The sequence below is a fragment of the Urocampus carinirostris genome, chromosome 14, assembly GCF_059441175.1.
Source record: "Urocampus carinirostris isolate Australia breed hairy pipefish chromosome 14, RoL_Ucar_1.0, whole genome shotgun sequence".
NCBI classification, from domain to species: Eukaryota; Metazoa; Chordata; class Actinopteri; order Syngnathiformes; family Syngnathidae; genus Urocampus; species Urocampus carinirostris.
Genome location: NC_142362.1, coordinates 37,745,253 through 37,764,257, shown reverse-complemented (window position 1 = coordinate 37,764,257; position 19,005 = coordinate 37,745,253). Strand labels below are relative to the sequence as shown.

The 19,005-nt window shown below is 38.6% G+C and overlaps 1 protein-coding gene across 5 annotated transcripts in view; it reads right to left on the bottom strand.

Moving 5' to 3' along the window:
* The window catches only part of parp4 (poly (ADP-ribose) polymerase family, member 4), a 93,029-nt gene that overhangs the window by 65,077 nt on the left and 8,947 nt on the right, over nt 1–19,005 (bottom strand). For all 5 annotated transcript variants that reach the window (XM_088352422.1, XM_088352425.1, XM_088352426.1 and 2 more), the window contains exons 4-11: nt 17,232–17,301; nt 16,406–16,484; nt 16,240–16,329; nt 16,017–16,175; nt 10,328–10,465; nt 7,208–7,375; nt 4,937–5,088; nt 349–480 (exon numbers count right to left, since the gene is read on the bottom strand). In XM_088352422.1, the coding sequence (XP_088208548.1) occupies nt 349–480; nt 4,937–5,088; nt 7,208–7,375; nt 10,328–10,465; nt 16,017–16,175; nt 16,240–16,329; nt 16,406–16,484; nt 17,232–17,301 (988 nt within the window). The remainder of the gene's footprint in view (nt 1–348; nt 481–4,936; nt 5,089–7,207; nt 7,376–10,327; nt 10,466–16,016; nt 16,176–16,239; nt 16,330–16,405; nt 16,485–17,231; nt 17,302–19,005) is intronic.

The following is a 19,005-nucleotide window of genomic DNA, read 5'->3' as shown; positions in this document are numbered from 1 at the left end:
TGTAGTAGATATGAGATCTAACTGTCTACTTTGAAAATAAACCCCTCAAATCCATGGCACCTGGAATATTTTGGAATGTATCTACGTTCTGTGCCAAATTGAATTTAAAAAAACAGGTTAAGAATTCATTGGGACAAAATTTTATTGGCTGCTATTTAGCGGACACAGAAGTGCAGTTAAAATAACAATGTTGGTTTGATGATTTGATTTGGCTTGAATCACTTGATGACTCATAATAACATACAGAAGTCCTGATCATTGCCAAATGACTAAGTGGGTAATTTCATCGAAACACCCACTTTAGTGTTTTTGTCTGTGTGCAGATGTTTTCTTTGGACTAAAACTCACCGTGACAGAATTCCGACAAAGTTACTGGTGTTGGAAGAGTGAAGGAGAGACTTGATGTTGCCGAGTTTACCATTAAAGGTCTGAAGCTCCAGGGCTCTGCTGACACGCAACACTTGATGGATCTGCAGAGCTCTGAAAAAGGCACATGAAGTAGACATTTACTTCACAGGGAGCATTTATGAATGAAAAGTAAGCTTTTATCAGCCTACCAGGATCAATCAAGCCAGAGGCAGACCCAAAGAGCTGTGGGTGCAAAGGCCCCTGAGGGGAAGAAATTGCGGAGTGTGTTTGCAATTCTTTCATTGAATTTGTGTCTAAGTGTGCGAAAGAAATTACTGTAGACTATGGACGAAAAACTCACAAGTAAATAAATTAATAGCCAAGCATTTCTGGCTCAGGATTTAGGCCTCACGTGTGGATGCTTTTGTATGATCTCCCAATGTTTTTCAGGTTACTGAGTTTCCGACAACACGACAAAAACAGGGATTTGACATTGACGGAGTTGACGTAGGGTAATTCAAGACTGTACTTAGGTGTGAACCAAAGTGTAAATGTTTGCTTTTCTTTAAACGCCCAGCAATTTTCAAAACAATACATATATTTTTGAATGGTTATGGTATTTTTCAGGGTTCGTATACCTTTTTCATGTCCACTTTAAAGGACTTTTAAAGCCCAATTTTCGATTTCTCCAGTACCATTAATAGAGGAAATCCATTGTGAATCATGTATTTTGCAAATCCACAAATACAATTGCGATTTACATATGCTATGGTGACTATTGCGTGTGAATTTTGCAAGACATTTGATTTTTTAGATCTTCAGTAAATTGCAAATGTATTTGCGGATCTGAACAAAGCTTGTGTAAATATATTTTCCCATAAAAATGTTGGGTAAAATGACGGTAATATGTAGCCTACATTTTCAATTGCAGGAAGTTCTTCCCATAACAATTTACCACTATAAAACGCGACCTTCAATGTTTGCACAGTCCATAATCTCCATAATTTGCACTGATACACATTTCTGCGATTAGCTGAAACCCATTAAAGGGTGTCCCCTGTGGGTTTTTTTACGACTAGGAGGCACTAAAAAATACACAACCCTTTAAATTCGGGTGTTAGAAACACTAGCATGAAAAGGTGTGTTGCTCCCAGCATGCACTGAGACATCAAAATATAAATAGTGCTTTTAAGTCAGGTCAAGTAAAGTCAAGTCATGTTTATTTGCATAACCCTTATTTCCAAGGAATGTCTCAAAGAGCTGTACAGACAAAACACAGACGTCATCAAAATGAAATATTGGTGATAACATAATGTCCAGTTGACAGTGACTGAGCTATTGAGTATAAGTGTGTTTTAAACACTTCCACTGCAGTTGCAGATCAAATCTCACAGGGCAAAGCATTACACAGCAACAAGGCCCCATTTGAGAACGCTCTTGAGCCTGCAAATTTTTTCCTGGCAAGTGCGTTTTTGTTTTTATTTTGTTGTCATTCATTTTTTAATGCTTATTATCTCTAGCTTTGCTATTTTTCGCACTCAATTTCAACGTTGAAATATAAAAGTGAAATAATGACATATCAACAATGCCTCGCTATGCATAGCATTGTGTGAACATTAAAAAAAGTGAAATTATCTCTTGCTCTTAAGAAGGGACCACATTAATGAGAGAAAGGATAAAAAAATCACTGTCAATGGAGATATCAGATATCTATTAAAAACATCAATCGCAGATGCAGCATACAATGAGAAATGTCTGTCAAGGTCAGTCAGAACAATGCAAATCCACTGAAAGAAAGGTTTTTCTTGGCGATTGAAACTAAAAATCCATAAACCAAAATTAGCATCTGGCCTTGACCATCATTTTGCCACTATTGTTGGTATTAGAAAAAGTGGGCACACGTTTTTCAGAAAGTTACGGGATTTCACTGATAATTTCAGAATTGCAAAAACAAAGCTGTTAAATAAAATTGAATGGAAAACAACAAAGTGAATGAAGGATACCTGAGTGACAGTGAACAGGCATTTTGGAGATTCCTGAATCTGAAAAGTGCTATTGCTGTGTGCCTTATGGGTTATCTGGTTAAGCTTTGCGACTTGTATTACCAACTGAGTTTTTCTTTCAGTTTTTCAATATCAAATGTACTCCAGATTAATTGAGACCCCAGATCAATCGTTTGCTATACATAGTTGTATTTTGTCACCATTGTGGTTGTACTTTTCTCTGCATTAAGTATTGGCTTGTTGTTTTGTTTGCTTGGACAATAAGTCAAATTATTTGTGATTGATTAGTCTTTTGAAAATGAACAATTTGAAAAGTTGAAAAATAGTGAACTCAATGTCAGGATTCTTGTGGTTGATATGAATATTCCAAAGCTGTGTGTCAGAAAATTGTTTCTAATTACTTTTTAACTTATTTTTATTTTTGCCCTAGCTGTGAGTGTTACTATTGCATTTAAAGTTATTTTTAATCGGTTTGGATGTGCGGATGTATTTTTCAATCAATAAAATGTTTTTTTATATGAATGTGTGTTGGGTTAGGCTTATTGTAAAAATCACTGTATGTGTAATACACATTTTTTTTTTACCAAAGAAAATACTTCGGAAATTAAATGACATCTGTTGCAAGCGCGACGTTGAGGTTGAAAAAGGAAGCGGTGCATTGCTACACAGCAACAACAGGATGAACATTTCTTTGGATTTAGTGATTTTGAGGTAAACTGTTTGGTAAGCTTGTACATATTAACAGGCATGACAATAATGTAATGTAGCTTATTTAGCCCGTTGCTCTATTTTAGTATAATTGCCTTTCAAGATGGCATGTCTGTTTTTGGTGCTGCGTTTTACCAAATAAATTTCCCCCCAAAATGAGAGCAATTGTTTTTCCCTTCTTAGTTATGCATTTTTTGGCTCGTGTGACCTATACTCCAGAGCGACATATAGTCCGGAAAATACGGTAGTTTTTTATACCACATATAAACACTTTTAGAAACGTATGGCATAGCTTTGTTAATTTTTCAACTTGGGTGAGGATGGATTGGACATGCCATGTCATTCATTGTCAGAGTCTGTGTTTATGTTTAGCTGGAGGAGCAGGAAGTAGTATTTTTTCTCTACACTTTTTAACTTAAAGCTTAAATAAACACAAAATATTCATGTAGAATACTTCCTAATGAAGTTACATCTGTTTTTAGCCTTGCAGTGTATTACATTTTAAACACAATAATTTACTTATTAACGAACAACAGTTGCCGTAAGGGGGCAGCACGGCAGCGCAGTGGTTAGCGCGTGTGCGGCACAGTTTTAAGGTCTTGGGAACCTCCTGTGTGGGTTCAAATCCAGATACCGGACTTACTGTGCGGAGTTTGTATGTTCTCCCTGTGCTTGCGTGGGTTTCCTCCGGGCACTCCGGTTTCCTCCCACATTCCAAAGACATGCATTTCAGGTGGATTGGCCGGTCCAAATTGTCCCGAGGTGTGAATGAGCGAGTGAGTTGTCTTTCCCTGTGTGCCCTGCGATTGGCTGGCAACCAGTTCAGGGTGACCCCTGCCCACTACCCGATGATTGCTGGGATGGGCTCCAGCACCCCCGCGACCCTACTGAGGATAAGTGGTACAGCTAATGAGATGAGATGAGTTGCTGTAAGGGCAACACAGTAATATATACCGGTTACCGCATTTGTGCAAGGACTGATCAGTTGAAAACTATCGAAAACTATCGCTAACCATAATCACAAAACATTAGATGCAACAGTAATCGGACACGGGACGGTGAGAGTGCCTAAACCTAACCACAAGATCACGAGTGACATAAATTGTATCTCACTATCACACCATTTTTATTCACAGCAGCAGAAACAAACAAAAAACAGAAAGTTGTCTTAAGAGATATAAATAATCACAAAAAAGCACAATGAGAGAAACAATTGCTTAGTGTATCTGATGATAAATCGGACTTTAAAGGACATATACCGTGGGACCTTGGTTATCGCGGTTAATGGGGACCAAAACCACCCGCGATAAGTGAAAATCCCCAAAGTAGCGGCGCACCTTAAAAAAAATTAAAAAATAAATAAAAAAAATTATTGCATTATTATTATTTTTTCTTTAGGCCCGCAAAGCTCTGAATCCGCCAACATCGAAGCGCGAAGTAGCGAAGTCCCGCTGTATTGTAAAATGTATGTTGGTATTGTATTTATCGTTTACATCGTCAATAAATTATTTTAATCATCGCCACACACATTTAATATTTGTTACTGAGGAAAAGTAAAACAAAATTTTAATCAAAAATTAGGGCTGCGCATTGTACACGAGTGCGCGTTGTACACAAATAAACACGGCAGATTAAAAAAAAAGACATCCTCAGGAGTGACTGACGAAATCGAGTTTTTCTGGTCGGCCTTTATTCACAGCCCTTCTAGGCCCATTGCATAGTTCCCCTTGGGAACACAAGCTTATTGCTTTTTAAATTTTCATTCACAATCGGGCTTTATGGGTGGGGATTTTTTCTCCTACTTTAAGCTTCTACCTGGATTTGTTTTTGCATAATTGCTATGTGATGACTTGATACAGTGGAGGTGACTTTCATACTTGTCCTTGAGTAGAGATGATATAATGCTGTATTCAAGGCAGCCATGCTCCACCATTTCAATGCTGCACCTCAGAGCACGGAACTTGCCAACGCAGGAAGGGACGGGGCTTCTCAGAGTCATCTCACTCACATTCAGTATGTCTCGAATAAGCTAAACAAGGTAAAAAAACAAATCATGTGTGAGTCTTCATGACAGCCCATGTGTGGCACAGCAACAACAGCCTTTTTGTTTCCATAATGCCGGACCTGTACATTGATTTATGAGATATTTGACTCGTAAAAATAAAACAGAAAAAGCCTTAGTCCTGCGACAAAATGTTCGAGGTGAATGTGTGTCTTTACTGCCAATTATTTTGCAATTGCTTTACTAGCATGAAAGGGGGATGGGCCAGTTTCTCATCCATTTTCATACAACATTCTGGAATGGACATCACAGTCCCTAAACCTGAACATTATTGAAAATTTGAAGGTTGTAAAGCAGGCTGTCCATGCTTGTAAAACATTCAAAACTCACTGAAAAGGAGATCATTAAAAATACTTTCACAACCTGAATCCGGACCAACATTGGAAGCTATAAGAAGCGTTTAGAGGCTGTTGTTTCTGCAAAAGGAGTATCTACTAAACATTAAAGTAATTTTCCTGTTGTGGGGCCAAGAGTCAGGCAGCACAGCGGCGCAGTGGTTAGCGAGTGTGCGGCACAGTTCTGAGGTCATGAGATTGAACCTTCCTGTGTGGAGTTTGCATGTTCTCCCCATGCTTTCCTGGGTTTCCTCCGGGCACGCCGGTTTCCTCCCACATTCCAAAAACATGCATGTCAGGTTAATTGGCCAATCCAAATTGTCCTTATGTGTGAAAGAGCGAGTGAGTCGTCTGTGATTGGCTGGCAACCAGTTGAGGGTGTCCCCTGCCCACTGCCTGGAGACAGCTGAGATGAGCTCCAACACTCCCGCGACCCTACTTAGGAGAAACGGTGCAGATAATGGATGGATGGATGGATGGGGCCCAGAGTCATACACCTGCCTAATTTTGTTTAGGTAATAATAGCACACTTTCTGTAATGCTAATAAACTTAATTTCACATCTTAAATATCTCTGTCCAAACTACATGATAGATTAAACTGATATTGATTGTGCGAACACCCAATGATTTATATAAGAAAATCTTGAAAATGATCCAAGACTGCCCAGATGTTTTCAATACGATTGTAATTACAGTAAGGAGAAAGTAATTTTAAAGCAAAAGCTGTAGAAATTGATTATAAGGAAGGATAAATACAATACAGTATCGCTATGATTATAAAATACATTGTTAGTAAAGGAAGCACTGAAAATGTGTATCCATGACGGTCACATTTTCAACACAATTACCATGGCAGATAGCATGACTTTGATTTGAGACAGCCATTTGCCAACTCTACATTTTCAGTAACGTTTAATATTTTGGGCAGGCAGGGGTATTATTAATAAAAATACTTTGAGGAGCCTTGGATCAGTTTTAAAAATGTACTTAACTCATTTTATTATTAACATAACAGCCTTATTCCAGAATGTATTTAATTTAGTTCCCTCCTAAAGATTCTACAAAAAACACAACAGCATAGAACTAGATATACATATGTATTCACAGCCTTTGCTCAACACTAATGAACCTGAAGTTTATTTACAAGTCTTTCATAATACTATGTCACAAGCTTGGTTCACTTATCCTCTGACAGTTTTGCCCATTCCTCTTTAAAACACCTGGATGGGATTTCGGTCCACAGACATTTTCAGATTTCTCCAGAGATGTTCTATTTGATTCAAGTCTGTGCTTTGGCTCAGCTACTCAAGGACATGCTATTCATTCATTTCCTAGCCGCTTGAGCTCATCCCAGCTGTATCTGGGCAGTGGACAGAGGGCACTCCCAGCCAGCAGCAGGGCACAGAAAGACAGACAACCATTGACATGCTTACTTAAATATACATATGTTTAAAACATTTTAAAACCGAACATAAAAAGCCTGAGGGTATTTTAGGTATTTTAAGTGTGGTATTGCCAGGCTCAAGAAACAAGAAAGTATAACCAAATCAAGGAGGCATCGAGGAGGCAAAACTAAAACCCTCTTTGGACTTACAAGCAAGCAATATTAGTTCCATTTGATACTAGTCTGTTGCAGCTGATTGAATTGTGTGCTGCAACATATTCATGAGAAACAGGTTTACTCACTATAATGCATTCTTATTGTTTGCTTATTTGTGTGCAAACTACAAATGCCCATGCTTTGTCCTACCTGACAGAGATCGAGTTGTTGGGAGATGACCTTGGCATCACATTTTTTACTGGGCCTTTTGTGTGGCAGAAGGGTGTAAACCTCAAGCACAAGAGAGAGCGCTTCAGCATGCTTGCCCTTCTTCAGTTTCCTCTGTGCTTCAATCAACAAGCCTTCAGCTCTGCTCACCTAATAATGTAAACAGAATGGAGCACAAGAACAAGTGGAACCTCGGTTTTCGAACGCCTCTCAGTTCGAACAAATCGGAGTCCGACTAAAAATTTAGAGAAATTCTTGTTTCGCTGCTCGGTCAAAAAATCGGAGTTCGGATGCCGGTAATGCATGAGTTCGTGGGTGTTGGAACGGAGCCCCCTTTTCAATGAACCGCTCACCACTTGTTGTGGAGACCCAGATGCTAAATGACTTGTAAACGACCTGATTTTTTTTTTATTTTTACACGTTCATGTTAGCGTAATCTTTTGTATGGAAGATTACAATAACGCGAACGTACGATTAGCCTGGGTTAGCTTTATGTTTACGTTAAACATTTAAGGTAAACATTCAGGGTGTTGGAACGGAGCCCAATATTCAAGGTGTTGGAACGGAGCCCCCTTTCCAATGAACCGCTCACCACTTGTTGTGGAGACCCGGGTGCTAAATGACTTGTAAACGACCTGATTTTTTTATTTGTACACGTTCATGTTAGCGTAATCTTTCGTACGGAAGATTACGATAACGCGAACGTACGATTAGCCTGGGTTAGCTTTATGTCTACGTTAAACATTCAAGGTAAACATTCAGGGTGTTGGAACGGATTAAAACGATTTACATTATGTTTAATGGGAAAAATGATTTCGGTGATCGAACAAATCGGTTTTCGAACAGGGTTCTGGAACGGATTATGGTCGAGAACCGAGGTTCCACTGTATATATATTCCCATTTTATTGAAATCATGGTGTTCTGTGGCTTACTCGCTTCATGATTCATTCCAGCAAAGAAGAGTCTTCAGTGTTAATTAACTGTAACATTTTAAGCAGTTGTCTTTCGTGTTTCAAAATGGATGTGAAGGCAGCCATAGGAATCATTTTAAAAAAATGTTTTAAGTACGCATTTACAGTATATTAAAGAAATGTAATAATATTTAATTAAGTATGTGGATATTAATAAATTGTATTATTACTGTAAGTGTATTATTCATAAAATTAGTCTTATAGCTAAAACAGAAAAGTTTAATTTGTCATAAGGTCAATTTTTCAAAGGTTAATTTTGCCCCCCAATTTTTTCAGGAAAAAAAAAACCCATCCCAATAATCTAGTTTTAAATAAAAAAACATTAAGTCATTTTGTTTTAAACTCAAATAATGGACCATTTATTTACAACCAAAATTGTTTTAATCATTTTGTTTAAAGGGACAATGGGTATTATTTAGCACTTCCTAGAGAAGGAATACGTCTTTCACAAAAAAAACAAAAAACAATAATTTTGATTTGAATAATAAGCAAAATTATATGGACTATCAACTGATGCAAACTGGACACATCATCATTGGGGTTACCTGGGTCACAAAATGTTTCTGATCTTTCAAAAATCATACACTCTTACCCAGGCGAGGCCCTAACTTGTGTCCACGTAGCGCTCCATCACCCATCACTCTCCTTGGCCATGGCTAACTTAAAGCAACATTTGTCCACTGCCCCCTGTGATACCTGAGTTGTTTTAGGTCCAACAGAGAGACTGGCCAGTGCATCCCACCTTTATAGGCTCACACCATGCTTTCCACACGTTGCTCTGTCACTCCTCCACTAGCTAAGCATATTTTGTTCTCTTCCTCTTATTGACCACCTTGATAAAGTCCTCCCAGTGTACAGTGAGTTCTAGGAGTAACAATCTACTTGCAAGCTCAGAGATAAGCAGCAAGTCCATCCACAGTGTTGTGGTGGCAAGTGACTTAGGTAATTTTTGCTTCCCCAGGTCAACTTTCATATTCTAGTCTTGTGCTGTTGCCAACAAGCCAGGTGAGGTAGCTCTGGCAACTAATGATGGCTTCTTCCAAGCTCGACAAAAGCAATGGAGTTCTTCACTGGGCTTGTATTGGCAAATACCACAGCTTAGGGTGTTCCCTATGGCCTTCACTATTTGGTTGTGGCGCCAGCTGTAGCGCCCCTCGCCCAGGGCCTTTGCAAAGCAGCTTAGGATATTTCCAGGATTCCTCTCTTTGAGCGGAGGTTGCACGCTAGTGACTCCAGAAACCCCCAGCACAACAGGTTGGATGGGCTTAGTAGTGTGTAGAAGACAGCCTAAATCAGCAATCTTATTCGATCCAAAAACCAACAACCTTGTAAGGGACTGGTTAAACGGTGCAGTTCGGTCACTTCGAGTCTTTGTAGTTTTTTTTCCAATGTACTTTGTAGCACCCGTTTTCAGCTGCACTACTCAATTGAGCTTCACCAAGGGGACAAATATTACACAGTATCCCTTAAAACTGGCACCAAAATTCTGATTATATTGTACAAATGTATCCCCCAGTACTGGTTTATTTTGTACCATCATCACAGATTATTTTAAACTCCACAAAAGGTGTTGTTGATTACAATCTAAAAAAATGGTTATTTCTAAGCAACCAATTTTGTTTTTGTAGATAAAAACCCCCAAAATAGATCAAATTGATCCAATTAGTGCACATTTAAGATGTGTGTTTTTTCGTGTTTGCCATGTTTGTATGTTCCAAAACTATTCTAAATGCTTACCAAAAACTCACATCTGGCCACATCCATGCTGCCATGGTTCTGTGGCAATTTTCCTTTACAAATTTAAAGAGGCTTATGGTGGGTTACATTTTGAAGATGCACATTAGATAAAGATTTCTGTGACAACCAAGCTGTGGATGATTCAGGAAAAATCTTTCCAAACGTGCTTGATGGTGGGTTCAGGAAGTTTGCAAATGTGCATTACAGTCAGATAACATTAAATGGAGAAATATATACTTTGTAGTTTGGATTTAAAACATATCCTTTGTGAAATCACTGCTTTTTTTAATAAAAAAAGATGTCTTGTATGAGGTTTATTGAAGTAATCTTCCTCTCAATATGCACCAATTTTTTTGACGTTTGTAACATGTTGGACAAATAGGAATGCCTTACGTCATTGAGGCTCAGTTTTTCAACAGGCACCCGGAGGATGTTGCCAAGGCACCCAAGGGACTCGGTCCACAGCAGCTCCACGAAATAGGCCACGTCCTGAGACAAAACTCCAGCATTCAGCTTTTCCTCTAGAAGCAACTGTCCATTGAAAAAGGAACATATCAATCAGTGGAAAAAAAGAGTGACAGGCGGTTAAAGAACCCTGTGACATTCGGAAGACTGTTTCACACTGTGTCGGCATAGCGTAGCGACAACCTATTGATGAGTGAATGCAAGTTGAGTGTGCCATGACCATTTTGTCTTGCAAAGCAGAGCACACTTTTCAGGTAGGCACTATTAGCACTTGAGTGCTCTGTGAATTCTGCAAATGTAAAGCATGCATTGATACTTTAAAATCGGGATTTTGAAGCGTGGCGCTGCTTATTCTCTGTGATGCATGAAGACGTGTATCAAAGTTAAAAGCTCAGTACTGCAAGACAACCATTATTAAAAACAACAGTGCGTTGCTTATAAGTATTTATGAGAGTTAAAACGTTAATACATTAATATGGGGCTCAATAGACGTTTTTGATTTGTGATGTTATACAAAGTGGCTATTTTGATATACAAAGATCACTTGTTTTTCGTGGGGGTTGCGTTTAAAAACGTCCCATGATATTCAAAACCCGTCAAGTAAATGTGTTATTTATTTTTACATTGAAACTAAAGAACAAACCCAATTACGGGCTCAATATTTTCTTTAACAAAAAATACTGTGCATTATCAACTTTTTTTTTTCTAAAAATGTCTGTTCCATCAAATTGTATATTTAATAATAATCTTGCTGCTTTATTGAACCACTGTATTTAGGACATGATTCTATTTAGTTACTTCTGCAACATAAAAGTTGAAAGAGCCGTTTTGGACCATGAAAAAAAAAATTGTATAGAGCCGCAAAAAATTAAAAGCCTTGGATAAACCTTCAAGAAAGAAAATGAATATTGTATCTATATATATATATTTATTGGAAATATTTAAGAATATGTTATTTTTGACCTTAAACAGAAAACATATATTTTTCCATTATCATAAATTTTTGCCAGGGAGCTTGTTGGGAGCGGCAAAAACCCTGCATGTGTGGGAGCGGCAAAAACCCTGCATGTGGCTCCAGGCAAGTTTAGCGAGTGTAGAAGTCCAACTTTATTGGCGATAGAAAGCAGCTTCCTCTTCTATGTCCAAACTGTTTTGTTGACATGATAGGTTATAGAGAAAATTGAAGTTAAAAAGGGTTTGCTCATACATAATGTAGGTTCGTCAAGCGATTTTATGTATGTGTACAACTCAGACCGCAATATATTTGAGGCACTGGCAGAAAGATGCAGAAAAGGGGCGGAGCAACTGTTTAGCTAATCAGAATGCGTTACACAATGCACAATGAGAATCCGCGAAGTAGCAAAACCGTGATAAGTAAACCACGATACAGCAAGAGGATACTGTATAGGTAGTTTATGTCACTAACAAAAGCTCAAGAAGTGACGCAAGATGTCCAGTAACTGGAAGTTTATTTTACTGTCATTTGTATTTGGGTCTCTTTTGGAATCAAGTCCCCTGTGCCACACACAGTGATGGTTGGGATGGTGGAAGGAGGGAATGTAGGCATGTACTACCACAGAGCATCTATGGCCATAAATGTAGTACCTGTGTAGCTGTTTGAGTGCTAGAACAGTGTGACCAATGTAAAGGGTCTTTTAGTGTCAATAAACGTGTCATATAAAGTCCTAGGAATTTTTTTTATCATTATTGGGTAATTGAGAAACAAAATTTAAGAGCATTGTACCCCTGAATTAAGGTGTAATTTAATGGGATTTGTTGTTGGTTAACCTTATTAAAAGTAATCTTTGTGAGTCAGTGATTTTGTCAATGTCAGTCGTGTTTAAAAATTGTTCAGTAGAGCTGCTGTCAACTTGACATATCATAAGTTGAGGACTATCGAACACACCTGATCAAAAGCTGCATGCTCACATTTAAGGAAGAAATTCAACTTGTTTTTTGTACAAGCCACGTCACATTTTAAGAGGCAAGCTTAATCAGCCAAAAAAATAAACCTATTCACATCTATTTATTACATTAAAAAAAAAAACGGGGGGGAAATGTCTAGTAGAGAAAAGTAACAATTGTGTCATGATTGACACTCGTTTGTGGACTGTGTCTGCAGCTGTCAATCTTAGTAAACTAGCGCAGCAGTCGATAAAAATTAAATAAGTATTAGCACACACAAAGGAGTGTAACAAATATCATTACACATAATTGCTTGGAATCTTTCTAACAAGTAGTGTTGGCTAATAGAATATTTTAGTGTGGCAGCAGGTGATTAAGCATTGGGTGTATTATTCCTATCAGTCCAAAATCGGGGATGTCATATTAGGCTGTGATCAGCCTGATAATCGTCAGCCCGAAGATTATCATGTGCCACTCCTTAGTTGGGGCCTGGTCACACAGCCGTTTGTGTCTGTATCGCGGGTAAAATTTTGCAATTTTTTTTTTTGCCCGTGGTTGCCCGCGATGGAAAATGCGCAAAATTGGCCAACCCGCTGTTCATCGGTGGTATGCCCGCAAAACAGACCCTGGCGACTGTTCCGCTTCCTCATCGCGTCATTTCCGCGTGTGGACCGCGGGTATAAAAGCTGCCGAGCCGGGCTGTAGAAATCATAACCGCTCAAGACACAGTCCCGTGAAGATCAAGATTTCAAACTATGGCACAGAAGAAGCCAATATGTTATTATTGTAATAGTTTTTCATTTTTATTTTATTATCTTGTTATGAAATGAAAAGAAATGTCAAGAAAAAAAATGGATTAAGACGAGGTCACTACGGTGACGGGGATCCATGTTCACCCCTTGACGTGTGCTCGGCAAATCGTGCTGTATATACGCGGAGAAAGGCGTTTGACCGTCACACGCGTTACACACGCTAATTCACGTGATAACACCGCGATACAGGCGCAGAACAAACGTGCTATGACCGTGCTCCACCCACAATTACCCGCTAAAATTTCGCGTCCTACCCGCGTGTAACCACGCCCTGGCCGCGGCCGTAGCACGTCGTTCCGTGTCTGTACCGCGTCATTACCTCGTGTGTACCACGTGTGCCGCCCGCGGTTACACGTGGTATAAAGTTTTGAGCAGCGCAAAACTTTTTCACGCGGCCAGCCGCGTGTGAATTTCCGACCGCGTGTAAAGCACGGCTGTATCTCGTCTGTATGGCGATCTCAAAGCGTCCAACAGCGTCTGCTTCAAAGGCAGAAATTTCTGGCCGTGATTCAGCCTCGATACGCCCGTGAAAGGCTGTGTGACCGGGCCCTTAGTAACTAGTGTCGTCTTGTATAACTATTTTTTTTTAAATGTAGTTGAAGCAATACTTGATCTGCCCTCTATCACTTTGTCATGAGTGCAAGGGATGGGAGAGCTTCAGAGATCAGTAGCTCTGCATGTCTACAAGCCTTTGTGATTGTAAGGGCTTCTAAATTTTCGTCAATGCAGAACATTGAGATGTGTTTTGAGAATGTTTTTATCGCACTCGTGGGTATATCTTAATGCAGTGATTCTCAACCACTGTGCTGCGGCACAGTAGTGTGACGTGAGAGATCATCAGCTGTGCAGTGAGAAAATATCCAATGTCACTTTTCAAAATCAAAAATTTTATAAAACATTTATAAATCATTTTATTTAAATATTTTGTCATTGTCAAGTATCTATGTCGTAAAAACTGGGGGTATTATACATTATATTGTAATCAAACATACTGTTCAGTGTCATTTTATAACATTTTTAGTTTGTGGTGTGCTGCCAAATTTTTCCAATGTAAAAAGCATGCCCTGGCTCAAAAAAGGTTGAAAAACACTGTCTTAAAGCAAATTTATTTAATTAAATTGTCTTTAATATCGTAGATATCTAAATGTATCCTATCATTCACCCGCGCTTTCTTCACTTGACACTCAGAGCACTTGGCAGAAATCACATCGTGGCCTCACGATGCTTTTTGTTATTCAAATAGTCAGATTCCCCTGGTCAGCACCAGTTCTATACCAGCTGCTAGGCGCTGGCTAAGGCAAACTGCCAAGGGCGCATCGCTCGACAGTGGAGGGAGATGGGCGGGGGGATGTAAATATGCCGCATTGTATTGCAAGCCACAGTGTTTAAAAACGCAAAAAAGTAGCGTCAAGTAGCCTGAATTTACAGTGCTTTTCAAAAATTATTTTGGTGTGATATTTTTCTTACTGCATTTCAGCTGTGTATACACTAATTGGTGCTAGAACTCCTGCTCCTCTGCCCGCTCTCAAAATGCGCTTTTTAAAAATAACCATTTAACAAACATTGTGAAAAAAAACTATGGAACTGACATTTCCCAGGGTTGTGCTAAAAATGGCAACAGGATTTCTCTTCCAAAGTATTGGAGCTAGGGGCAGCATTCTTTACAAAGACAATTTGCAGGGATCAGAATGGAGATTTTCATTTTCAGCTGAAATAGCCAGGGTCCAGGAATAAAGCAGGGCGGAGACAGCCCCCCCCCCCCAAGCTCCTGGGTTTTAGGCAATTTACTTGTCCAAAACCATGCTTATATTTATCATTTAAGTAACATTTTTAGAAGATTAAAATAATTTGCCCACATAACTGATTTTTTTGTAAATACTGCAAGATAAATTCAAATGCAGTTCAGTCCCTGCAGCTTGAGCAACAATGCGGCCAATTTTTCTAACGGCCGCCAGGGTGCGCCAGAGCAATAAAGGAAAGAGTGAGACAGTCGGATTTTGAATTTGTTTGCTACGCAAGAGAAAAAGTGAAAAAGTCGGAATGCCTTTGGGGTTCAAAAACAGCGGAAATCTGCGGATCCGCGGAAAATTCTGATCCCTGAAATTGGAAAACCTACATTTTTTTGTAGTATTGGTTTCTATTGTAATTTTAATTTTAATAAGGTTTTAAACCCAATTTGTAGAAACCTGTTTCAATAGTTTTACAAATTAGTCAAATTTCATTCAATATGATCGCATTTTGAAATGTTGATTACCGTAATATCAAATGTACTGTACCATGAGGTCTTGAACATATCAATTTTCTTCCCTCTGAGCAATTGTTTTTTTCCATGTGCTTTTAAAGCAGACCAGGATGGTTTTCCAGTTCAAGGCACATAAGATTGAAAACCCTATGTTTCTATGTGTATTTTTTGCTGCAGATAAACTGACCTAAGACAGAAGAAACAGCATGCAATGCTTTCTGCTGTATTTTGACAAGCTCATAATTGCTATTATGTTTTAAATTCAATTTTAATTATTCAGATCCTTTTTCACATTATATAAAATGAAAAAATATCATTCCTGACCAAAATGTTACTCACAGATTGCAATTGATTAAACCAGTAACTTTGATGTATGAGGTGTCTTAACAAAACAAGAGTCACAAATTGAATCATTAGGACAATTAAGAACCGAACTAGATAATGGAGTTGGTTTTGTTAAGGGGGGCATTTGTGTCCCCTCACAATAAACTTTATGTTGCTTCATAATGTTGCCACTATTACCTCTGATCCAAAGAGGAAGCTTGAGCTATTTTATGGTATAATCATCTTTTATGTCTCTGTGGTGCGCACAGAGACTAATTAGCTGATTCTGTTTTCCTAATTGAATATCCGTGTTTTGAGATTAGAGGTGGAGAACCTGATGCAGGGCATAGGAGCCAAAGTCCTGCTCTGGTGAGGGAGCGCCGCCTAATGGGCGCAGACCCGAAGACAGCAGGCTTTTTCTCAGTCTCTGGAAGACCTCGAGGGCCTCCTCTGAGGTCTTGGGGAACGCAATCATGGCACTTCGAAGCAATATCTAAAAGAAAAATAAGAATGCATTATTCATAGTTATAATAAACTATGACTCTAGTATGACTTACATCTCTCCAGTAGCGAATTACACGATACTGCCGCCTCTCCTTTCCTTTGGCACTCTGCAACTCCAACACACAGCAAGTTGTGTTGTCATCCTACACAGACGGGTACATTATAGCACGTTATTAAATCTGTCAAGTAAGGCACAAAGATATGGCGCCTTGCATTCACCTCACAAAAGAAGGAATACTTGGCCACATTGAAGTCGTCCGGATATGCTGGAAGATCTTCATCCTGTTCTGTATAAATCCTGAGAAAATCCACAGAAGACATGTGATAAGTATTTTGATTGAAGTCATTCAGGGAGGCTTTCAAACGGGGCTTTGGTATGATAAGTCTGATAGACTACAGTATAGCAGATGACATTTCTGTGCAAGATGAGAAAAGTGAACCGTCCTCATATATCCAAGATTCATGTAATGCAAGAACCGTGATGATTCATACGATCACTGGCATTCATTTTCTACCAACAAAATCCTTTCAAATGCTTATTCAACCATCAAGATTGCATCATAGCATGCCTCATATTTTCACAATATATTAAATCCTGGAAATACCACCAAAAGGCTTTTGGATTACAAAAAAAAAAAAAAAAAACTACTTCACAAATGGCCATTTTATTGAGCAGTTGTTTGGGGTGGAAGCCGACCAATAAAAACTGCACTGTCATGCCCTGGTTGAAAACCACTGATATAAGTTGTGAAGGTTTAAACCATCAAGACAATTACATGTGTGGCGACAATATCCCAGCATATCCCATGTTGTAACAATGACAATAAAGGCATATTATATTCTAATCTATTCTATAATTACAGCCTTTTTTACAGTTGGTTTCTATTCCAAACCCCATTGTTGCAAAATTAGACTAAGTGTCTGGTGTACAAAAAAGTGAAGAAAACCAGGGAGATAAGAGGTTGATTGTTCCAGGTTACTTGACTCTACACTCAATTCTGTTCTGATAATGTAACACCTTGCTGTGTCTAGGCATGATACATACCTGCTCGGTGTTCTTTCAATTTTATTGGGAGAGGTTTCATCATCCAAAGCCTTTTTAACGATCCTGCTACCTGCAAATAGAAACGCAGTCAGACACCCACAGTTAGTCATAAGACACAGCCGAGATGTCTGTTCTGTAGCAGCCTGGACAAAGAGGGAATCCACACCCATGACAATGTACTTTCAAAGAATTGTGGCTCCTGAGCACCTGATAAGCAAAGCGACAATCTTTTTGCCTCACTACTTATTTGCTAAAAAGATTTGCATAGCCCCGAGCCGTTTGTGCCTAGCTGTGTGAGCAGGATCCAAACATTTTATGCACAGGTTCATACAATACAAAAATAGAGCAAAACTGTTTGATTTGTGACAGCGCAAAGTGTATAAAGGCCATGATAACACAAGCACAGTCGCTTGGCTGGAACTTGGTGGGTGTTAGATCTGATCAATCTATCTGCATTGTGTAAACAGAGAAAAGTGCACATGCTGCATGGGCTGTTTTTCCATTAGTCCTCACGTCTGCGCCTCATATTTATGGCACTATCTGCACAGTTCATGGCCATATATCAAGGTGGGATTTTTGCAAGCAAAACCTAAATCTTTTACAGTCTTTCCCTGGACACATACATTAGAGATACCATCTTGTAGCTGGGATTTTCTTGTTGATTCTAAACTGCATGTATTCTCGAAATCTGAACATATGTTCTTCTGAAAGTGCCTCATGATGTTATGTTTTAAGTATTTCCTTGCCCTCATGTAGGTTTAAGATCAGTAGATGTGCAAACTCTAATAACTGTGGACATGCGCAGAAGTTTACGACTCTTTGTGATTAAGTTCAGAATAAATAAATGAAACTTGACTTAACATTGACGAATGTTAAACTTTTAACTCATGGATAAGTTTTATACAGACTTTACACAGTTTCAAAACAACATACAACAATCCTCACGTACCATTGAAGCGTAAAGGTATGTAGATAATGAAATATATGACCATCGTAACTTTGAAAATGTTCGGCACAATCGGGTCAGTGATTGCTATTTATCACGCTCTTTTTTGTCAATGCTGACCAATGTCATTTTGATGCTTCTCATATTGCCAGGTTCTTAGCAATAGTTTCTTACAACGTCATGATGCACAAATAAATATTTCATATCTCATTTTAAAAATCTTTTAACATGCTTCACTAAGCAGAGTAAAATGTGTTTTTTTTCAGATTATGCAATTACAATCATTTGAAATAAATCCATAACACTTTAGTAAAGTAATTCCTCTTAGTTGAAGGTGAGGCATCCAGTAAAAGGGTGATTTCAGTAAAAAAATATTCAATTTTCAACTTGTCCTGCAAGCGGCGGCCCTCACAGTCAAATTTCCTTTTTTTATTTAAAGTTGCCATGTTGGAAATGGGGTGCTCGAAAATTCTCACAGAAAACTAAGGGCAAGGTGGTCAAAGGGCTACTGTCATCATCTTGTAAAAACGTTAATTTCTTTTGGTACAAATGTATTTTATACCATCCTACACTTGAAGGGTGATAAAAACAAACAGTAAACAATATAATAAAATAACAATCAACAATAAAACAATAGAGTGAGTTAAATACATTAACTCTAACTCAAATGGTCCATTATAAAGAACGGAATTACGACTTTTTCGGCTTGGCTCACTAATAAGAGCTCTTTCGGTTCCCGAATGGCTCTTCAGATGGTTATGGTTTAATACATATATTACCATTCATTATGTATGATCGTGAATAAGTTAAAAAAGGGGAAAATAAAGA